At 40.2% G+C, this 22,356-nt stretch overlaps 2 protein-coding genes across 4 annotated transcripts in view; both read left to right on the forward strand.

The window, feature by feature from the left end:
* LOC108437649 (carbohydrate-responsive element-binding protein) overlaps positions 1-11,420 on the forward strand; it is a 38,461-nt gene extending 27,041 nt beyond the window's left edge. The window contains exons 8-17 of one of the 2 annotated variants that reach the window (XM_017714879.2): positions 1,369-1,520; positions 2,832-3,525; positions 3,627-3,700; positions 4,559-4,796; positions 5,004-5,110; positions 6,166-6,285; positions 6,542-6,669; positions 7,623-7,746; positions 8,065-8,194; positions 9,438-11,420. In XM_017714879.2, the coding sequence (XP_017570368.1) occupies positions 1,369-1,520; positions 2,832-3,525; positions 3,627-3,700; positions 4,559-4,796; positions 5,004-5,110; positions 6,166-6,285; positions 6,542-6,669; positions 7,623-7,746; positions 8,065-8,194; positions 9,438-9,574 (1,904 nt within the window). In that variant the 3' untranslated portion in view covers positions 9,575-11,420. Of the gene's footprint in view, positions 1-1,368; positions 1,521-2,831; positions 3,526-3,626; positions 3,701-4,555; positions 4,797-5,003; positions 5,111-6,165; positions 6,286-6,541; positions 6,670-7,622; positions 7,747-8,064; positions 8,195-9,437 lie in introns of both variants that reach the window. The other variant, XM_017714878.2, reaches the window with a different exon arrangement.
* Positions 11,421-13,180: 1,760 nt separating this feature from the next.
* Positions 13,181-22,356, forward strand: part of srrm3 (serine/arginine repetitive matrix 3) — a 124,295-nt gene continuing 115,119 nt past the window's right edge. For both annotated transcript variants that reach the window (XM_037533370.1, XM_017714884.2), the window contains exon 1: positions 13,181-13,324. The gene's annotated coding sequence lies outside the window, so the exon portion shown is untranslated. The remainder of the gene's footprint in view (positions 13,325-22,356) is intronic.

Consider the following 22,356-nt stretch of genomic DNA (forward strand, 5'->3'; position numbering starts at 1 on the left):
TTCTACATTTCTGAATAATTCAGTGGTTGAGATGCAGACAAAGTCATTCAAAGTAGTTTGATGTTAAATGGTTCACTGTAGAGAAACTTTATGACTGATTTCTTTATATTGGTGGTGATAGAATGGAGCATTTCACCTTATACCTCTGAATGAAACTTCATCTTAACCATTTAATTATGCAGACATTTAGAAAAATAAGTGAAATTCCCTTTAGAAAGAATGTTATTATTTGAGTCCTTGCAATGGAAAACATAATGAAATAACATAATTAAAATAACATAATTAAAATAATGGGGTCACTAAAATGTAAATAAAGCAGAGTTGGACTTGATTAAAGTAAAATGTACAAAACAAAATAAAAAACAAAATTACTGAATCTAAAAAATGGTGGAAAGGTTAATATAGGATTTTTATTTGGAAGGCCTTATTTGATTGGAAGGTAGACCACTAAGTTAAGTGTTAAGTGATACTTTTTTGATCCCACAACCGGGGAAATTCCACCTCCGCATTTGACCCATCCGTGAAGTGAAACACCACATACACTCTAGTGAACACACACACACTAGGGGGCAGTGAGCACACTTGCCCAGAGCGGTGGGCAGCCCTATCCACAGCGCCCGGGGAGCAGTTGGGGGTTAGGTGTCTTGCTCAAGGACACCTCAGTCATGGACTGTCGGCGCTGGGGATCGAACCGGCAACCTTCCAGTCACAGGGCCAGATCTCTAACCTCCAGCCCACGACTGCTCCCACTAGCCATTGGAACTGCAGTGGAAAAAAACTTGACTCTCTTTTCATCCACCTGTATTATATATTAGCTTTAATATACATTTTTAATGCATTTGCAGTGGGATGTATGAGTTTGTAGATGTAGTCTTTTGAAGTTATGCAGACCTAGTTTAGTTCATGGTAGGGATGCACCAATCAAGCTTTTGATATCTTCTGTGATAAACTGGTTCAAATATCTAAACTCAAAAAGCCAGCAATTGTGGAAAATAATTGCCATCACTTTAAAATCTGCAATTAGTTCAGGCAACCGTGACTAGGTGATGGGTTGTGATAGGCCTTAGATCAGTGGGGAAGTTCTACTCCAGTTGGATTTTTACCAGTCAGCCCAGGTTTTATTTCTCTTTCTATAATCCAGATTATAATGGCTCAGCACACACCTTACCTATTTTTGCAATCTCCCTAAGGCTAACTTTGAAAATGGGTGGGACAAAAACTGGATTTTGAAGGGGTGGGGGATGGCCGCCCCATGCCCAGTGGAAACCATGCTTATGTCTGCATGTTGTTGAAGCTGTCATCATTAATTGATATCTGGTTGTGTACTGATTGAACCTGAACTGACTCAATTCCTTGTGTTTGTTACAGACATCTTTGTGAGTTATCGTGGGCAGTCTCTGGAGCAGACCTGCTATGCTGACTGTGGCTTCTTTGAGAATTCATCCAGTGCCCCATTCTCCTCTAGCCCCTCCACTGTAGGCAGTACGCCTCTGATGCACACAGGGCCCCAGCTTACACAGGTAATCAATGCACACTGCTCAGATGTATACAAAAAACTGCACAAAGCATACACTGGAACAAAAAAAGTCTCTAAAATATTTGATCATAAAACCATTCTTTGTATGTTAACCCTTTGGAAGCAAGGCCTAAAAGTGGCCACATGTACATACATAGCTTTATATGCTATATTTTAGTGATATTTTGCTCTTTTTCACACCCTGTTTTTATGTCTCCTGCAAAAACAATATAAATATGCAGAACCAAACATAAATTAATGTGCAACAATCAAAGACCACTCTTCATTTATTTATTTTATAGTCAAGATGATCACAAGGAAAGGTTTTCCTTTTTCAGCATCAGGCAAAAAGCAGAAAACGTATATTTAGCTGAAAGATTTACAGAAACAATAACTAAACATAATAATATTTTTCTTAGTGTTTAGTGTGCCCATGCTTTATTTTTATTACAGCTTCTGTTCTTTTCTGGAGTCTTGTTTTCAGTTGTTTAAAGAAATCTGCAAGGACACCTCCAAATTTCAGTCTTAGTTGGTTGCATCTTCTGCTTCTCGCAATTCAGGTTTTACATGGTTGCTAGGAGTCCCATTTTCTTTGTTTCCATTGGTCAATTTTTTAAATCCAGTCTCATAAACTCCTTTTCTTCTCTTTTTTCCTCTAACATTTGAACTAGACTAGATGTACAACCACTTCAGGTTTGAGCTTATTTCAACTTCGCAAATCACATTAATTTCCTAAACTCCTTTTTTCCTCTTTTTTCCTCTAACTTTTCTTTGTGTAAGTGGATTACCTTATATCAAATCTTCTCAGAAATAGTGCTTAAGAACTTCTATTTATAATGGCTATTTTGACTTAAAATTAAATAAATAAAAGGTTGGTTCTGACTTACACACAGTATTGTATGAAGAAAAAGTAGAAACCATGTATGTAGAAGAAATATATGTAGAAAAAATGGACACTGACTAATTATATTTGCTGTGATGTAGCGGGTAAGCAATACAAGTGTACTCTAGATTAGGCCTGGGAGCTTACATGGTATGCCACAAAACACAATGTCAGAAAACTCATCTTTTCTAGTTTAAGATGTAATTCAAGACATGTTGATATCTCACAGCTGTAAAATAAGGTAATTTGTAATAAAGTAATAATTTTAAAGACAGTATGTAACAGAGGGTAATAACAGAGGGTTATTACTGTGCAATAATCTGTGGGTTATAATACAACTGTGATCTACGTAGAATTCTGTTTATAGAGTCTATGTTTATGTGCATATTAATATAGTAATTTGAGTACAATAAATAATGTCTGTTTCCACAGCCCACAGCTGAGAGATTGTCACAACCCTCCACAGCAGTCAGCTTACCAAGCCCTGGTTACTTACAGCAGCCTTTGACCACTGATATGACCTTTGATACCAGTGGCATGAACTTGACCGAGCCCAAGTTCAAGACTCATTCGGAGTATGGTCCTCCCAGCGAGTTCCCTCATTCTCTCACCCTCCCTCCCCACATAGACTCATATGGGCAGCAGCATTCCTTCACTGGCCCTGGTGTTGCCATGGCAACCTCACACATGGCCTCCACCTCCATGTCACAGGAGAACCCTTACCTGTACCCAGCCAGTTGCCTGAGATATAGACACCCATCAGCCAGCCATTCAGGTACCAACGTTGCTGTCACGTCTACCGTCATCACCCACACGGGGTCTGCCATAAACGTCCTGCCACAAGATCCTCAGCAGGGCCAAGGCTTCCTCAGCCTGCCTGAAATGCTGACCCAAAGCACGTGTGTCTCTCTCGGTTACCAGCCAATGACCGTGGCCCCGCCTCCGGTGACCCTGCCCTCACCCGGCCACGCCCACTGCTTCTCCATGCCACAGCAGGTGGGCAGAGGGAAGCACAAACAAAAGACTGGAGGGGCTAAAGGGTTTCCCCCAACAGTAGCTACATCTGCAACCCCACCTGCACAAACCAGCTGCCTGGCCAAGCTCCTGTCCACTGGCTCTCAAGAGCGTATGTTCAGGAGACAGCATTTCACTTCATCCATTCATTTTTCTTCTTCACTGTTTATCTGAGTGCTGCAAGTGTCACTGTTTATCCTCAATTTGGTTTAGGAAAACCGACATTGGGTTGTGAAGCTCAGTTTGTTGGGTCAAAGGGCCACAGACCAACTTCTCCCAACTCAGCAGTAAGTGCTCTTAATTCTAATGCCTAATAAGTGAAATTAAAAGCAAGGAATTGTTACAAATTTTGTTTCTGCTACATTTAAGATGGAAAGGGAAATTCAAATAAGAAGCTGAATAACTGTAGCTTTACGTTTTCCCCATGCACAGACGGCTGACATATTTGAGTGATGTCCTTACAAATTAGTGAACTTATTTGAGGTATTAGCATGGGTATTTTATCCTTGCATCTGGGCGGTCATATGCTGGATGTTTGGGAACCAGTCCTGCGACCGGAAGGTTGCCGGTTCGATACCCTGAGCCGATGGTATGTGACTGAAGTGCCCTAGATCAAAGCATCTAACCTTCTTTCTGGGCACCGTGGATAGGATTGCCCACTGCTCCGGGCTAGTGTGCTCACTGCCCCCTAGTGTTTTTGTTAAATGGGGAGGAAATGAAATTTCCCTGTTGTGGGACTAATAAGAGTCAATTAATCTTCATCATTGACAAATGTAGGCACTCTGTCACAGTTTGATCTACCACTCTTTACTCATCATTATTGTACTCGACTCTCAACACTTCAAACAGCTTTTTTCCAGTTCCAGTAGTGCAGAAATGAGCCAGCATGTTGTGGACAGCAAAGTCATTTGAAAGTGATGTGATTCCTGTTTTTGATTGTGATCTTTGAAAAATTCTGTTTGGTTTTTGGTCGATGTAACTTTTCTTATCCTTGATATCCCTGATAAGGTCACCAAACACAGATAATAGCTTTGTCCTCACTCTTCATTTCGCTTCAAACATGATGCTATATTGCGTAAATGCCCAGTTTAAGTTATTCTAAGAAACCACAGAGGTAACAAGGTGCTTCTTTTCATGATTAGCAGTCTACCAGCAGCATGTCAGCAGGTCGTGGAGGATCACAGACATGCCAACATTCTACGTGGCCCTCTGCGGAGATTCTGCCATTGGCTCCACTGCAGACGCCCATACTTCCCCAGACTAGCTCTGCCCAGAGCTCCACTGTCTCCTCTCTCCTCACCCAGGGGCCCCCGCTCCTCATCCCCAAGACCGAGAAACTCTCACCCATTCAAATCCACACCCCAGAGAGGACCAGCCTAACAGGTACACTAGATTGTCTTTCACTTTTTGATATGTTGAGGTATTATGGACATTTTGCTATGCTGTATCCATGAGTACGAGTCCATTTCTCCTTCCTTAAAGCATTGACCTGATGGGGAGGGTCTACTATGTTAAAAATGCTGAGAATCGAAGGCCTTTATTTTATTATTTAGAATTCTGTAAGTAGAATTTCTTCCATTTGATTTTCAGTGAGCTTTTCAGGAAACTTTGGCCCAACGTCCCCAACCAATTCTTCAGAGAAAAGCTTGGAGTCTTCACATACATTACCTGGAGTAGCCAAGACAGAACCTAATAGGGTAAGCACCAGGGCCGTCAAACGATTACAGTAAATAATTGCGATTAATCACATTAGTTTGTGTATATAATCACGATTAAACGCATTTATCTTGTTTGCTCTATAAACCCAATTCCAGAAAGATTGGGGCAGTGGGTAAAATGGAAATAAAAACAGAAAACAGTGATTTGTCAACAATACAGTGTTTCACTTGTATTTTATTGAAAACAACACAAAGAAGAGATATTTGATATTTTACCTTATCAACTGTATTGATTTTTGCAAATATATGCTAATTCTAAGTTCGATGTCTGGAACCATTCCAAAAATTACACATACATTGTAATGAAAAAATACATTGCAATGTAAGACTGGGAATTTTGTGGAATGAACAGAAACACTTGGTCTTGGAACTTTCCACAAGTAAACGGGTGAAAAGGTAACAGATGTTACTATCATGATTAAGTGTAAAAGCAGCATTCACAAAGGGCTCAGTTATTGTTGAACAAGGATGGGTTGAAGTTTGCTACTTTGTGAAAATTTGTGCTAGTAAGTTATACAACCATTTAAGAACATTTCTCAATGGCTGATTTCATAGAACTTAGGGATTTTACCATCTGTGTGCATTAAAAGACAAGGGCGAAAACCAACATTGAATGCCTGTGACCTTCGATCATTCAGACAGCACTGCATTAAAAACTGGCATGCATGTGTTGTTAATGTAGCCAGATAGGCTCGTTGCTGCATCTACAAATGCTGATTAAGACTTTGCAAAGTGCAAGCTATATATCAACAGTATCCAGATACGCCGACTTCTCATGGCTAAAGCTCATCTGAAATGGACTGACACAAGCTGGAAATGTGTGCTGTGTGGAATTAACTTTTATCAATGGAACTTTTAAAAGCAGTACTTGAACAAGAGGGCTACAATCACAGAAATGGCGTGTGAGCAGTTGGGCTTTAGGCTGTAACTCGGCCCAAATGGTCAAACTAGGAAAATGCATTAACTAATAAGCATAACACACATATCTGCACTCCATTTGGTGAGAATGATCTTCATATTGTCCTTTATTACAGACAGATACACGACGAATCACGCACATATCTGCTGAGCAGAAGAGGAGGTTTAATATCAAACTGGGATTTGACACCTTACACAGCCTGGTGACAACACTCAGCTCTCAGCCCAGTATTAAGGTACTACAACTGTGTACATTATATGTCCAAAAAGTATCCAGACGCTGCTTCTAATTAGTGAATTCAGTTACTTTAAGGTGTTCTTTGCACAGGCATTTCTTTTACACATGCAGCTTGTATACTCTCCATAGAATTGAATGAGACACACTCAAACAGCCAGGCATGACCATAAGCTTATGTGGTCAGCAATGTTGAATTCCCCTTTAATCCCTGCTAAGTCAGTTTTGTGATCTCCCTCTCTCTCCCTCTTACCCAGATTAGTAAGGCTACAACTCTGCAGAAGACAGCGGAGTACATAAGTAAGATGCAGCAGGAGAGATCGCAGCTCCATGAGGAGGCGCAGAGACTCCGAGATGAGATCCTGGTGCTCAACTCTGCCATTAAGTGCGAAAACCCCTCTCCTCCTAACATGCTAACATTGCTAATAATTGATGGACGCCAGTAGGTGGTGGTTATCAAAATACACATCTATGTATGCTGTTTATTTATTTTCACACCATTTGAAAAGTCCAGCTTCCCTTTAAATTGTGTGAACATTGAAACTGTCCAAAATTACATTTTTAAAGTTACAGTAACATTAGTTAAGAATATTTTCCCTGTTTTGGTCCCTAAAACATAATGTGCAGCTGACATAGCAGTAATGTACAGAACATTTAGCAGCCACAAGCAGCATGTGTCCAGCCTCCTGTGAGAGATTGTAACCAGCTCTTGATGCACAGCTTCTGTTAGCCTTTAGCTCTTCACTGATGGTCAGTTTCTTACCACCGAGCTGCTTTTGTGTGGATATTTTTGAGTGGTGGTTCATTCTCACCCTCTACTGATGTGTGTAACTAATCAGGTAGAAGATAACTGACAAAGGGATGGGCTACAGTCAGTGACTGTACCTTTGTTTTACCCAGGAACCCAGTTTGACATTTCAGGTTGGTGGAGCTCATGCGCACTGCTGCGAGACACCCTGTAAACCCTGCAATAATAATTTTAAAGCGTGATCTAATTAAAAGAGTGATCTTGAGTGGGGTCAAATTTTTGGGAGTTTTTCAGACCATGTCACATGCCTTTGTGTATTAGCATGACACACACAGGCCCAAAAAGAAGGTGTAGGGTGGTGTTTAGGATGCAAAATCAACATTATACTAATGAAGATATAATGACAATTCACTCACAGCAAGTTCAAGCAAGTTCCCATGAAATACTCTTTTCCACACCTTTAGATCCCCAAAACCTACGTAGAGTAATTTGGGATAGCGTTAACATGCATGTTTGTCCATGTGTGTTTACATATATTTCTACAGTCTAATCTATTCTCACATTCTGATCCAATGTTCTCTTGAATACAGTGTGTGTCAGCAACAGCTCCCCGCTACAGGCGTTCCCATCACACGTCAGCGCTTTGATCACATGAGGGAGAAGTTCAGAGAATACGTCAGGGCTCAGACACTGCAGAACTGGAAGTTCTGGATTGTATCCTTGGTTTTCAGAAATTTGTTGGGCTAGCCTACATTGGTTGTGATTTTGCTAGTTTTTTTTTTTTAATTTTTAAAGCACTTTTAATGGGCACAACCGCTTCTTTTTGGTTACTGCAGTTAAGATTAGGATTATGTCTAGGATTTGATATAGAACTATTATTTCAGATGCATGTACGTGTACATATACATATTGCATAGATTGTAGATAATAGTGTGTATAGTTGAATATATCTGGCTATATTCTAGGCTGTATTTATGTATATTTCTGTATGTGCTTCAGTTTCTGAGTATGTTCCTGACCTGCCATTGCTAGTTCAGTGTGATTATGGAGCCTCTGTTTGAGTCCTATAACAGTATGGTGTCCACGGCCAGTGTGGAGGATCTGTGCCGTACAACCCTCAGCTGGCTGGACCAGCACTGCTCCCTGCCCGCCCTCAGACCCAGTGAGTACAATATGTTTGTTTTCAAAAACATAAAACCAGTTTTGTTGTAGATAGTCATTATGACTGCAGCCATAACCGTGGTGGCAGAGTTCGGGACACGCTCCCTGCCTTCGTGCCTCTTGTCTTCCTACTGCCGCTGTCACTCACGTCCCTTGGCGGAGCTCGGGCTTTGCACTTCGTCCTCCACTCACTCGTGGTTCTCCCACCGCTGTCCTGCCGGCTCCCACAGCTGTCATCAGTTTTTAACCTTTGGGCTGCATCCCCCCAGTGGGCTGTGCTGGTTCAGCTAAGGGCCTGCTGACAGCCTTTTTTTCTCGCAAAACTTCATTATATTACAAAGACATTTAACTATACCAGTAATTTGACAATTGACAAATGATAAAATTGTTGTTGTGCTAATTATTTACAAATATGAAGCAACTAAATTTACCTAAATGTTTAGGCCAAGCTACAGATTGCTCTGGCAAAATGCATGCCAGATGCAACCAATGTACCTAGCTAGATATGTTTATGTTTTCAGTGCAGTCCAAAAGGTTGGGAACATTTGGTCAGTTTGCAGGAAGCTACAGATCTACAAAAAAAAAAAAAAAGAGTGATTTAAGAAAAACAGTAATCCAATGGGTCCACTAGACCCACTGAGTAACAAACACATGAACATCACACAAGGGTTAATTGATAAATGACATACTGATAAATGATAAATAATATTATCTATTCACAGTATTTTTGTCAAATGAACTGTATTGTGATTTGATCACCACTTTTTTAAAGATATGAGCATTCTAAGTGGATCATTGTACCGAATTTGGTGGTGACAATTTTAGTTAATTTTGAGTATGGCTCATAAACATTATCCACACTTCACTAGCAAACACAGCTTTGAACAGTTCTACACACATAAAATCATATTATTTTTAATTAAAACACAAAAAAAGTTTTACTTGATTGCAGAAAGTATATTTTGACAATTCTTTGTTACACACTGATTTTCAGACTTTGAAACATTTTCACTTCAAAACGGTGGAATTTAACTGCTAACTGTTTGTCCATGAGGGACAGGGATGCAATCTCACTTCCTGCTCTGAAATGCATGGATGTGGCTAAAATAAGCTATAATAAGGCTCCGCCTATGGACTAAAACTATTAGTGTTTTGATAGTGACACTTAAAAGTAAAATAGCGTTTTTTTGAATACATTTTTAACTAATTTATTTATTTTTATTTTCTCTCTCTTTTTATCTTAGCTGTTCTGAGTTCACTCCGTCTGCTCAGTACCTCCACGTCCATCCTGACAGACCCCAGCCTGGTTCCTGAGCAGGCCACTCAAGCGGTCACTCAGAGTCATCCCTCCCACAGTTACAGCCAGCAGCATCCTCTCTAATGACGGAAAGAAACGGCAAAGAAATAACTCTCTCCCTCACAACTTCATCGCGTAATCATCCCTATTATCAATACACGATAGTCACACACTAATGCTAATGTACATTACCTCCAATGCTTATGTACAAGCCACTACTTCATGTTTGGATATGAATACAACCCCCATGGTGGCTGTGCATCGTTTTAACAACTAATGCAGTTTTAAACTGTCACAAATTCTAAACTACAAAACATATGCGACCTAGCTACAACATGCCTTGCAACAAAGCTTCTTCAAACATGTTTTACATAGAAAATCTTTTTATATGCACATTTTTTGGAAGTAAATTCAGCACAAAGTTAATCTGATAGGGCCTAATTTCCCAAAAGCATTGTATTACTTGCTGTACATAACACCTTACAATGACCTGTTATGATAGCTTTAGGGACTCGAAAGCAGCATAATTTGGCAATTATGTAAAGTCATGATTTGGGTGAAAATCAGATTTACACTTTCCCTGCCTTTGCCGAAATGTGCTTAATCAGCCAAGATTTATTTGGTGTGCATAGTTTGCTTTATTTTTGCACTGGATAATTGAGTTAATAGCTATAAAACAAATATGGCGCTGTGCAGTCTGAACTAAATAATAACACACTCTGTTTATTATGTAGTTTCTGATTGTGTATTACACATTATGTGCTGTTGTCACTCAACGTGGCCAGGTACCGCCTGCTGTACCAGAAAAGCGCTTCTTGATTGACGTGCAGTTTGGCCAGTCACAGATCAATGTGGTGTGTGTCAGCAAACGAACTAACATTCAGATTTTTTGTGCACATCTTAGCATACAGTAAATATCAGACAGTCTGTGTACCTTTGTGGACAGAGCATCTAAAGCTAAAACTACACTGTAGGTCCAAGAGGATCCCTTCATTCTAAGTGCTCCTATTGATAGTGCAGGTTTTCAATAGCACACACATGGCTTATATAATCTCCATAGAAAAGCGTTGCTAATAGAATGGTCACCATGCTGAATGCCAGACATCTGCCTGATTGGGATAAAGTCCCCCAGCATTTGACTGCAGTAGAGGAACTGTGTTCTCTGAACGCTGTCCATCCAATACTTTCGGGATGACCTCCTGTGAATAAATGCAAGCAAATCCTCACAGCAAATGCTCCAACATCTAGTGTAAAACTTTCCTAGGAGAGTAGAAGCTGTTACTGGCTTGCTTATAATACTCTTGGTTTTGGAAAAGTTGAATGAGCAGATGTCTACAACCTTTTAGACATACCGTGTACTATTATCTATGCTACTACTGTTTTAACTCTGCCACATACTGCAGTATGTCATATAGTGTCAGACACCAGACAAGAAATTCTGTTTAAGATGACTTAATATCTTAACAGTTTGAGAAAAGTGTGTGATGATTGAGGCATCAAGTTTACATTTTAGTCAATGGGGGCTAGGCTAATATTACTTCTTAGCTACATTAGCGTTGTAGCTCTAGCGCAATAGTAAAGAAGCAAACTTCACAAAACATATCTTGGCTAATTTGCCGTTTGGGATAAGGGGTTCATTGTGTAAATGGGATTTTTCAGCTCAGCGCCAATACCAAAGCCGCTGCTTGTTATTAATATTTAGCTTCAGATTACTTCAGCTTTCCTTCCAGCTAACGTCTAGGGTACTGAACACACAGCAGCCTGTCATGGCCTGAGGTGCCTCACCTGCTATCTTATGCCTTCTTCTCATTTTGCTGTTCTGCAAGAGCGATACTTTTCTGATCTTTACTCAGAAAGTCATTTAAGAGAGATTAAAAGTTCTGTGCCTTCGTATCACTCCTTGAAATAAAAACTTTTTGCTTTAGTTGAACTACTTATGAGTATTCTTTCATCTTGAGACTTATACAGGAGGGGCCAAACGTCTGAGTCTGTTACCGAAAATTGTTGGTTGAAAGGCAAAATAGTTCCCGAAGAGAAAAGATTTTTATTCACTGTTTTATCGTTATCAACGTTACATATAAAAACTCAAACGCGAATAAAATGACTATATTAGTGTTGTAGACAGCATAAATCCTGGTCTCTGTCACCACCACTGTAAAGTGTCTCAGAGTCTCGGCAATGAACCACATGAAACCACTCTGAATGAGGTTTTTTACATTTCGTTGAGTGAAATATGCAGAAATTTTGAAATATCAGTGACGACCTTTAACTAAATTTCCTTTTCTTTGCCAAAACTTAGTTCTTTCTCCCAGCAGATGGCGCCGGTGAACCGCAGTAAAAGGGGGAAGGGAAACAATTTAGGGCTTTTTATTTCTGTTGAGCCTTTTGCCCAGGGACTGATGGGATAGGCTCCAGCACCCTCCGCAACCCAGAAGGATAAGCGGCTTAGATAATGTGTGTGTGTGTGTGTGTGTGTGTGTGTGTGTGTGTGTGTGTGTGTGTGTGTGTGTGTGTGTGCGCGTTTGTGTCAAATTACATGGCTTGTTGATTTTTAAAGTGAAAAAAAGTTACAATTCTGCACTTTTTAATGCCTGTGTAGTTCATGGTTCTGTGTAGAACCATTTTCTTTACTAAAGAACCCCTTCATCATTTAAAGTGTACACACGTTATACTAATAAATGAATCACTAATGACTGTGTGCTACTTCTGCATCCTGTTTAGTATGGTTTACACTTAAAAAGCTGGTTCTTCAATAGTTCTTCAGTAAGTGGTTCTATTTAGTGGTTTTATTTAGAACCATGAGTTCTATATATATATAGTTTGCTTGCTTAAATGGTTCTTTGCATGCTGAAATGGTTCTTCATATTGATGGAGAATATGCTGTATATTTATTTTTGAAAATGCCTCTACACTCCTCTTAAAAATTATGATTCGTCAAGGGCTCTGTAGTAGACAATGGTTCTGTGTAGAACCACAAACACTCAAAGAACCATTTGCATGCTTAAATGGTTCTTTGCATGGTGAAAAGGTTACCCATATAGATGGATAATGTGCTGTAGATGGCTCTATTCAGAACCTTTTTGAAAATGGTTCTACACTCTTACCAGTGTTGGTTCTTCAAGGGTTCTTTAGTAAAGGCTGGTTCTATATAGAACCATAAACCCTCAGAGATCCATTTGCATGCTTCAATGCTCCGTGCATGCTGAAGTGCTTCTTCAGATTGATGGAGAATGCACTGTATATGGTTCTGTATAGTACATTGTTTTAAAATGGTTCTATGTAGCACCAGAAACGGTTCCATTGTTGCAATATCAAACTTGGTCATTTGAAAAGTGTTCTATATAGCATCAATAACGGTTTTCTATTGTTACAAGCTTGACATCGTAACAATAGAAGAACCCTTTTTGGTGCTGTATAGAACCTTTCCAAAACCATATACAACACATTCACTGTCAAGCTGAAGAACCATTGTCACCATGCAAAGAACCGTTTAAGCATGAAATGTTTCTGTATAGAGCTCATGGTTCTGAATAGAACTTTTCCCTTCATTAAAGAACCCTCTTTTTTAAGTGTGTAGTATGGGTTCTGGACCCAGCCGATGCTCACGCTTCGCACCTTTTAAAAGCTGCGGTTCTCCTCCGTGGCTCTAGGGGGCAGCACCCTCCCCTCCCGTTTAAGCCGTTATGAAGGGGAGCTGCTGCTGCTGCCGCTGTCCAGCACTTCAGCACGAGCAGCAACAGCCGCAGCAGCGCGAGCGAGCGGACGGTCCGGCCGGAGCCCCGCGACAGCGCGAACGAACCACGAAACGGGAACACGCGCCTCGACCGCGAGCAGGTAAGGAGATAAAACCAGACCAAAATCCGTTAAACCGGAGCGGCGGAGCTGCGAGACTCGGTAGCGCCGCGGCTAGCGCCTCCTCACTGCGTTATAAAAGCCACGACTTCGGTTATTGTCCACCGGGAATCAGGGCAGGGGCTTTCTGTCGACCGGAGGCCGCGTTTAATCCCCGCTTTGGTGGGCTTTGAGGGGTTTTAACGCCATTCCACACTGCCCGCCTGGTAAGCACCTACACTGAACTACGAAGCTGAAGTCAGCTTCTTATGCGCCAGGCTCGGATTTTCCCGTTCTACCTTAAATGGTGCAGCAGTTACGTCCTTTAGTCTGGAACTGCTGCACCACTTAAGGTGGAACGGGACAATTCGAACAAGAAGCTGGTGAATAGGAAGCCAACTTCGGCCTCGTCGGGGAACTCGCGTCGTGTTGTTTTGGGTCTGTTATCCTGAGGCGTCTCCTCATCTTTTCTCCCTTTCCACCGCTTCTGTCGCTCTTTTCGAAACGGGCTTAAAATTAGCACCCGAACACTATCCGAATAGAGAGAAAACTGTTTTTCGTCCATTTTTTTTGGTGAAGTTATTTAGACATCACCAACTTCTTTTAGGAAGCTAGTTAGTTAAAGTTGGCTACTTATTCGAATTTCCGGTCCACCTTAAATGGTGCCGCGTTTACGTTCTGCTCCAGAATGTAACTGCTGCACCATTTAAGGTGGACCTGAAAAATTCAAACGTCAAAGGCAGCCTTGGCTCCGTTTTCCTCTCGCTGTAAGAGCTTTTAGAGGGAGGATATCATCCGCAAACGAGTGTTTAAATGTAAAATGCTAATCCAGGCCATTATAATACATCCTGTGTATTGTTTATTCCGTTTTTTGTTCGTTACACCAGTTTCTTTCTGCACGGTAAAAGCGTAATAGCGTACACTGCTCACGGATTGATGACACAGATGGGGATATAATTAATGTAGTTAGTGGTTAATATATCACGTCCATCTTTAACTGGGTGGCTGGTGTCTGAATCTTTGACGTAACCACCATCATCGTCGTTCTGTCATTTGTGTAGGCTCTTGGAATCCCCCCCGCCCCGCCCCCCCCAATCTCTTAATCCTCTGCTGTTGTTGTTGGCCCTGGCTTCACCCCCACTTGAACAGAGCAGAGTTGCCAGATTGAGAATTTTCCTGCCCATCTGGACCATTTCGAACCACGTTTGTTGCCTTTTATCGCCTTGGGTTCCAGTTTGAGTTGTTCTGAATAGAATGGGTTGTAAACCATAGTTGGGTTGGAGAACAAGGTCAGTTCAATCTGATAAACATGCTGCCGTGTGTGTTCACGAGGGCTGGCAGTGCTTGCGCCCCCAGCACACCCACTTTAGTATCGGGTCACTGAAGACGTCAGCCTCCTGGAAATCAGTCAGTTATCTGAGGCACGTCTGCACCCACTTAAAGAAGTGTCTCAGTTTTATTCCTGCCTGGAAGACCTCGATCCCGGTTGTAGTTGGCCAAATCCAGTGTGATGTTTTGGTGAGCTTGTTTTGTTTGATCACAGATGGACGTTTCAGCACAGGTAGGTGGTTTCATTTCTTCAGTTCTGTCTACTCAAGTAAAACCTAGACGGGTTTTTGAGCATCCACAGATGATAACTAGCACTTTTACTCGAGCGCATCTGTGAGGAATCTGCTTTATCTGGTCCGTTGGTTGGTGGACAGCTTTGCTGACTTGTCTTTGACTTTTGAGCTTTAACATTTAACGTCGGTACCAATAGGATCCCAAAAAAGAGAACAGCACCTAACATACTGTCGTTCCGATGTTGATAGGTACTATATGTCACTGCTCTCGGAACAAAACCTCGTATCTCCATTTTGTCGCTTTTCAGTTTTTGACCATCTAAAAATGCCAGTTGTCCTTTAAATTTTGTGTAAATTTCATGGTGAATGGACCAAAAATAACGACCCAGAATTACTCAGAAAATGTCTGGTTCCATTGTTTAATCCAACAACAGCGACATACTGAGGGATTTCACTGTAGGTCTATAGGGAGCTCAGTTTTTGGGGAGTTTTTTAATCTGGTCTTGGTAACTACCTTTACTTCTACTTGAGTCGTTATTTAATTGAAATGCTTGAGAATGGCTTTATGTTAACTCTCTCTAGCTCTCTACCTGTTTCCAGTGTTAGGCTGTTAGTGGTTTCTACACCTCAATAAGCAACAAAGCCTCATGTAAACATAGACTGTTGTGCCTGCTGTTGATTGAGAAGCCACATGTGGCTTTTGTTTGTGTATATCAACTGATGCTTGACTGTTGGATTAAATGAATAATCTGCCTTTTCAGATGTTAATACAGCTAAAAATAGGACGTTACTTTAATATTATCTTGGTACTGACACAATACGTATATACCTGTTCTTTCCATGTTAACTACACTTGCACGATGGGAATATTTCTGTCATCATTATTCATTGGATAACCTATGTGTTGTGTCTATACCAGAACTGTGACTTGTGAAGGCTTGCATTATACATCTAGAGGGGCATTTCCATACTTTAGATGAGCAGCATGTGTAATGTAAAGCTGGTTTGTTTTCATTCATGTTTGTACCAATTAACGTTGAGCTGATTTTTACAGTTATCTCCCATGAAATGTCTCCTTCACTGAATTAATCTTAGACATACGAGTGAGGACAGAAAAGAACCACGGCTTTACTTCATTTTGGACCTTAATTTGCTATGTGCAGATGATAGTCATCAAGACAAATGTATGTATATGAGATAGGGGTGGGAAGTATGACTGGATCAATCTATTTTATAATGGTAAATTATATTACAGTGTGCTTTCTGAGAATACTTATAGGTGACTGACGCTACTAACTGCTTGATTCATAGCAAAGTAAGCATAATTAGGCCTGTTTAATTGGATTTAGTGCAGTGTGGCTAAAAATCATTGTAATTCTAAGTTTATAATAATATCATCATAATAATAATAATTTTTTATTATTATTATTATTATTATTATTATTATTATTATTATAGGTGGCATTAAAGGTTCTATTCCAACTTAAAATATCTCAGAAAGAACTAAATATCATGATGCACATCAAGTATCCCAAAAATGGCTTGAAGTATTGTGATATTAATTTTTTTCCATATCACCCACCCCTAATGTGAGGGCTGTCAAGCATGTGTTCATGTGTCATTTGAACGGCAGCAATTGCTTTTCACAGTAGAGACTGTCACAAAGCTGTTGCTGCTTTCCACAGGTTGTCTGATGCTTCATCAGTGGTGGTTTTATCTGTCATCCTCACATTCTGTGCCCTACCTTTCCTCTCTTTTTCAGAAAGTGTGGTGGGTTTTGATGCTCAGCAGGGCCAGCAGTCTGGATATGGTGACAGACAGGTGCCATTTGATTGACATGCACTTGTTGTGTATGTTCACAACAACATACAGTTGTTTCTAGAGATTGTTCAAATGGTCAACCACATGCTTTTGTTTTTGACGATGGTCAGAGTGTCGCAACAACAAAAACAACTAGGGAAACAATCTGGTATCCATCAGCAAACTCGAGAAACAGACTAAATTCTGTGCTGTGCACACATCTTAGCGTACAGCAAGTATCAAACAGTCTGTGTTCCCTTGTGGATGGAGCATCTGAGGCTGAGTCTATACTATAGACCCAAAAATATCCAGACATCCCTTCTATTTTAAGGTTCACCCAGTGCTGCCGCTGCCGTTGGGTACCTGTGTAATTTTCATATACAAGCATTGCCAGTACAGTGGGATGTTCTGAGCCTTAGGTCACCATGTCCAATGGCAAGCATCAGCTGGAGGGGTTTAAAGCTCCCCAGCATTGGAACTGCATCCTCTGGGGTGATGGAGCTCCATCCTATACATTTGGTGCTTGTGATCCAGAACTGTGAGCATACTTATAGGACACTGACACTGACTAACTGCATGTTTCATAGCAAAATAAGCATAATTAGGGCCTGGTCAATTGGATTTAATGCAGTGCAGTTTGTAAAATACAGACTACAAATTGAATTTCTAATAATACAGCAGTAGTACCAGCAATCAGATCCTCACAGCAATGTTCCAACATCTAGTTTAAAACCGTCCTAGAAGTGTAGGGGCTACAAACATGAAGTGTATACAATGTATTTTACTCTCAACTCTCTTTTCTCTTTCTTTGCCTCTTTTCTCTGTTTTTCTCTGTTTTCTGTGCCTCCATTTCATCAAATATGTCCTCCTCTCCTCCTCCCACTGCCCTAGTTCTCTTATCCCTCATTACCCTGAAGGACACACATCACCACTAGGGGATGTTCAGTGCATGTGTGTGTGTGTTCTGCTAACATACAAATGAATAGACGATAAAGAACGACCAGCAGGCAAACCCTGGTGTTCCAGCATATGTGTCTTCTCAAACTGCACAGCGGAATGTGTGTTTAAATACTAAGCGGAAATGTTCACACATGGCAGGGGACTCTCCCTCTTTCTCTCTCTCTCTCTCTCTCTCTCTCTCTCTCTCTCTCTCTGCTAGTGCTGATAGAAAGAGACCTTGCAAGTTTGCAGAAGGTTTTAGTCAAAACTAGAGCAGTAAGAAGTGACATTTACTCGGACGAAGAAAATGACATAGACAGAAAGAAAATCAATGGGGAAAGAGAAGAAGTGGGGTGAGAGAAAAAGAGAATCAGAGAGAAAGATGGATAGCAAAAAAGAGATAAAGGGAAAGACAAGAGATAGAACAAGAATGAGAGATGAGTGGACAGCATAAGGGAGAAAGGAAAAGAAAGATGAATTGAGAGTGGGAGAAAAGAGAGAGATGAGAGACAGAGAAGTGGGAGAGAGGGGTGAGAAAAAGGAAGAGAGAAAAGAAAGATGTGCAGAGAGAGATAGAAGGTAGAGGTATAGAGAGAAGAGAGAGAGATGTCGAAGGGAGAATGTGTGTGAGAGAGAGAGAGAGAAGGTTCAGACTGGTTCCTCAGCTGCGTGGTGCGATACTGAGAGCTGTGCTGTTGTAAGAGTTTGTCAGAGTTCATCACTGCTGCTGCTGCGCTGGATCTATGAAACTCACACACGCTCAACCAAATGAGCTCTATTTTTGTCAGAGTGTGCTGGTGGCCAAATTAACACGCCTCTGCGCTCTTATCAGCGCACATCCGTATTTAACATGTAGTCCAAACGTGTGGTGCACACAAACTCACACACCAGTGTTAATCCCTCTCGCTGTCTTGGTTGTAATGCAGGGCTGGTAGGGAGGTGGATTTGGATTAGCTGTTTGTCTTTGATGTGTGCAGTCCACAGCTGCGCTGCAGTCTTATCATGGTTTATCTTAGAATGTGTGTGTGTGTGTGTGTATGATTGCTTTTTTTCAATGGATGTGTGTGTAAGAATATATATATATATATATGTATATATATATATATATATATATATATATATATATATATGTGTGTGTGTGTGTGTGTGTGTGCCTGCGTGTGCCTGTGTATGTTTAGGTGTGTGTGTGTACGTGCTTGGGTATGTATGTGCACTTGCAAGTATGGGTGCGTGCTTGTGCATGTGTTTATATACTTGATATACCTAATGTGTAATTAGATTTGATCTATTATTATTATTATTATTATTATTTTGTTTTGAAGGCACCCACTGCCTGAAATATTTTTTTCACAACCTAAAAAAGCTCTGTTAGAAAATCAGCAGTCAATAATATAATAATATAATATAACAGTCAATAATAATACCTGCGTTTCACTGGGAAATCCTAAAACAGGAGAACACAAAAGGGAGTGTGTAACCACACATTTTCTGTAGGCACCCACATTCAAATGACTGGGCTTTTATTCTGACTTCAGTTATAATTCAGTTGTGATTTTGGGGGGTTTATTTGGTTAGAGAAGGTTGTGACGAGCTTTAAAGAGTTCTGTTGAGAACATTTATTTTTATAAGCAAAGTCAGTCTGTGTAGTATAGAACTTGTGCCTTGTAGAATCGAGACATTTTAACCACATAAAATACAGAAACGTAAAACAAATACTGATCCCAGAATTGAAAATCCTATAGAAACTGAAAATATATGTATCGTTAAAGCCTGAGTATGGCAATTGTATGCAAACGATTTAGTCAAGTTACAAAAACGAGAACGCATCCTCTACTAACAACACACTTCTGCACATTTTAATACACATTTACTGCTTTTTTGATGAATTTACCACATATGGAAAAACATGAAATGTGGACTGTGCAGAAGGTACAGTATCTCCTACATTCTACATTTTATTTCATACCACTATGTTAAACTCATAAAATAAAATTTGCAGAAAATTGTCATATTGAGGTTTGTTCCCTGTAGAGGGTGTGTTAATTTATTTTCACTTAGAAACCCAACAGAACATGTCATTTAATCAGAGGTGCTCAAACTTTTGCATGTGCTTGTATATGTGTGAATAATGTGGGATGTTTGTGTTGCTCTGCATTCGTTCCGCATATTTAGAAGAACAGGCGTGAACATTTGGCCCTCATGAATAAGAATGTGTGTTTGTGTATTATTGTAGGTGTGCACAGTAATATGTGTAAGACAGCCGATATAGGTCCTTTAGGAGCCAAAGTGAAGGAAGGACGTTAGGAAGACTGCTGTGCCCTCAGGAGAGAATGAAACACTTGAAGAGGTGTTTTAAAGACTGAGAGAGCGGAAGAGAGAGAGAGAGAGTTCTGCTCGCTTTACCCTTGTGTGTCGTGAACTGGTGCCAAGTACTGATTGTGTAATTGCACCCTGAGTCATCTTCACTGCTCAACCTACTCTGAACTGAGAGCAGCAAACACACACACTCACACACATGCAAACACACACAGCCTTGTTATAAAGAGTGTCCTTTTTTGCTCTAAGTCACCATTGTACTGATCGAAATTGTCAATTTACAGTGTCTTTCCGTTAGAGCTGTGTGTGTCTCAGTGTGTCGGAAGCTTGTCAAGATTTCAGTGTAACTTGCCTTCTGTTCTCTTAAACATCACTGCTGTTCACCAAGAGCATTAACAGGATGGTGTTAATCCCATATACGCTGAATGACCACTTCACTAAGTACACCTCTTTGTATCTCCAAACACTGTCCATTTTATCAGCTCTGCTTACTTTATAGGTGCACTTTGTAGTTCTACAGTTACAGACTGTAGTCCATCTGTTTCTCTGATATTTTGTTAGCACCTTTTACCCTGTTCTTCAGTGGTCAGAACCCACATAAGACTGTGTCTGATCCACTTCTACCAGTGCAACACACACTAACAGAAACAGATGGGCTACAGTCTGTAATTGTAGAACTACAATGTGCTCCTATATTGTAAGTGGAGCTGATAAAATGGACAGTGAGTGTAGATACAAGGAGGTATACTTACTAAAGAGGCAGATCAGTGTATATGGACTTTGTGTATCTCCTACAACACAGTTTTGTATGTTGTTCATAAGATGAGGATGAGGTTGGAGTAAAGTCAGGCTTTCTGCTAAACTTAGTAATTATTTTACCAGGAAAAGTCTTAACTTCGTCATATGAAAATGAGCACAGTGAATTCACCCAGCCCCTCTGATCTCTCAATTTCTTTCAAGTACTGACACTCTCAATCTGTCTGTGGATTTGAGCTCAAAGAGGAAAGAAAATCTCTCTCCATATCTTATTATGTTCGTGCTGCTCTTTACCAAACAGGAATGTCTGATATTAGTTATGTAATTTGTAGAAATGGCATCAATCTGATACCAGGTAGGTTTTAACGAATAAAATGTTGGCTCGGTATTGGTTCTGGCTGGAGCTCTTTTGGATGGGGTTATTTGTTGGACTGACCAACCACGTTCACATACTTTCTTTGTCAGAGAAATTTTATTTTTACTGCAGTTTTATTCTAGAACCATATAATTAAAATTTAGATCATTCCTACAAAGAATGAATGACTGTCTCCGCTATGGTCTGTTAAGCTTTACAGTATGTTTAATGTGTAATGTGAGGTGGTTCTTATAGTGAGGTGGTTCTTTAGTGCAAATATGCTTTTGAAACGTTTAAAGAACCTCCACTTTATGTAAAAGTACTTTACCAATCACAGGTCTTTTCTGGGACTGTACATCCAAACCAAGAATGTCACAGAGCACTTGCATTGGGCCGGTACTCGTAATCAAGCTCCCTTTGCATTTATATCTGCTCTTTTTCCATCTTGTTATGTTGCTGTGAAAGCTCTATGTGATGAACTGGACCTTTCTTTCAATAAACACAAAAGTTTTCCTGTTTTTTTTAACTATTTTTCATCTTTACAGTCACACAGGCCTTAATTTAATATCTCAAATCGCTCAGTACATTTATTTGTGATAATTCAGAAGAAATAGAAATGAAAATAAAGGACTGGTATTTTTACTTCAGTAAGTGTCACTGCTTAATGAGTGTGTTTACATGCACTCAATAATCCAATCATAATTGGATTTCTGCAATTATATGATTATTTAATTGGTCATAATAAGAAATCTGATAAAAATAGCTGTATTTTAGCTCAGTGATCAGATTTCTCAGCACATGCAAACTTACTCTGATTTCTTTCAGATTTCTCAGATGTCTATTTCTCGCATGTGCGAAACAGACTGCGGTATCAGAAATAAGTGAGCAGTGTTGCTGCAAGACGGCAGCAAAACACTTTTGGAGCAACGCTGAAACAATCAGTGCTTATGAAAACGAAGGATTTAAATATCGTTCATCTTCTAGACGATGTATGTTTATAGTCCTTTCAGGTAAAGTGGCGCAGTGTTTTTTTTTTTTTTTAATGCCGAGGCGTGAAGCTTGAGTTTTACATTAGCTTTATGTCATGTCTTCTTCTGTGAGCTTATTGGCCAGTTACAAAGCAGAAATCTGATTATTGCCTGACTCATGTAGACCTGGACTTTCACATTATCTGATTACTCAAGTGCGTGTAAATGCATTGATCAGATAAATCAGACAAATCAGATTTTCTGCAGTCCTCGGATTATTAAGTGCATATAAATGCGCTCCCTGCTTATACTGAAGAACAGTGTCTGCCATTGATTATA

The sequence above is a fragment of the Pygocentrus nattereri genome, chromosome 23 (assembly GCF_015220715.1).
Source record: "Pygocentrus nattereri isolate fPygNat1 chromosome 23, fPygNat1.pri, whole genome shotgun sequence".
NCBI classification, from domain to species: Eukaryota; Metazoa; Chordata; class Actinopteri; order Characiformes; family Serrasalmidae; genus Pygocentrus; species Pygocentrus nattereri.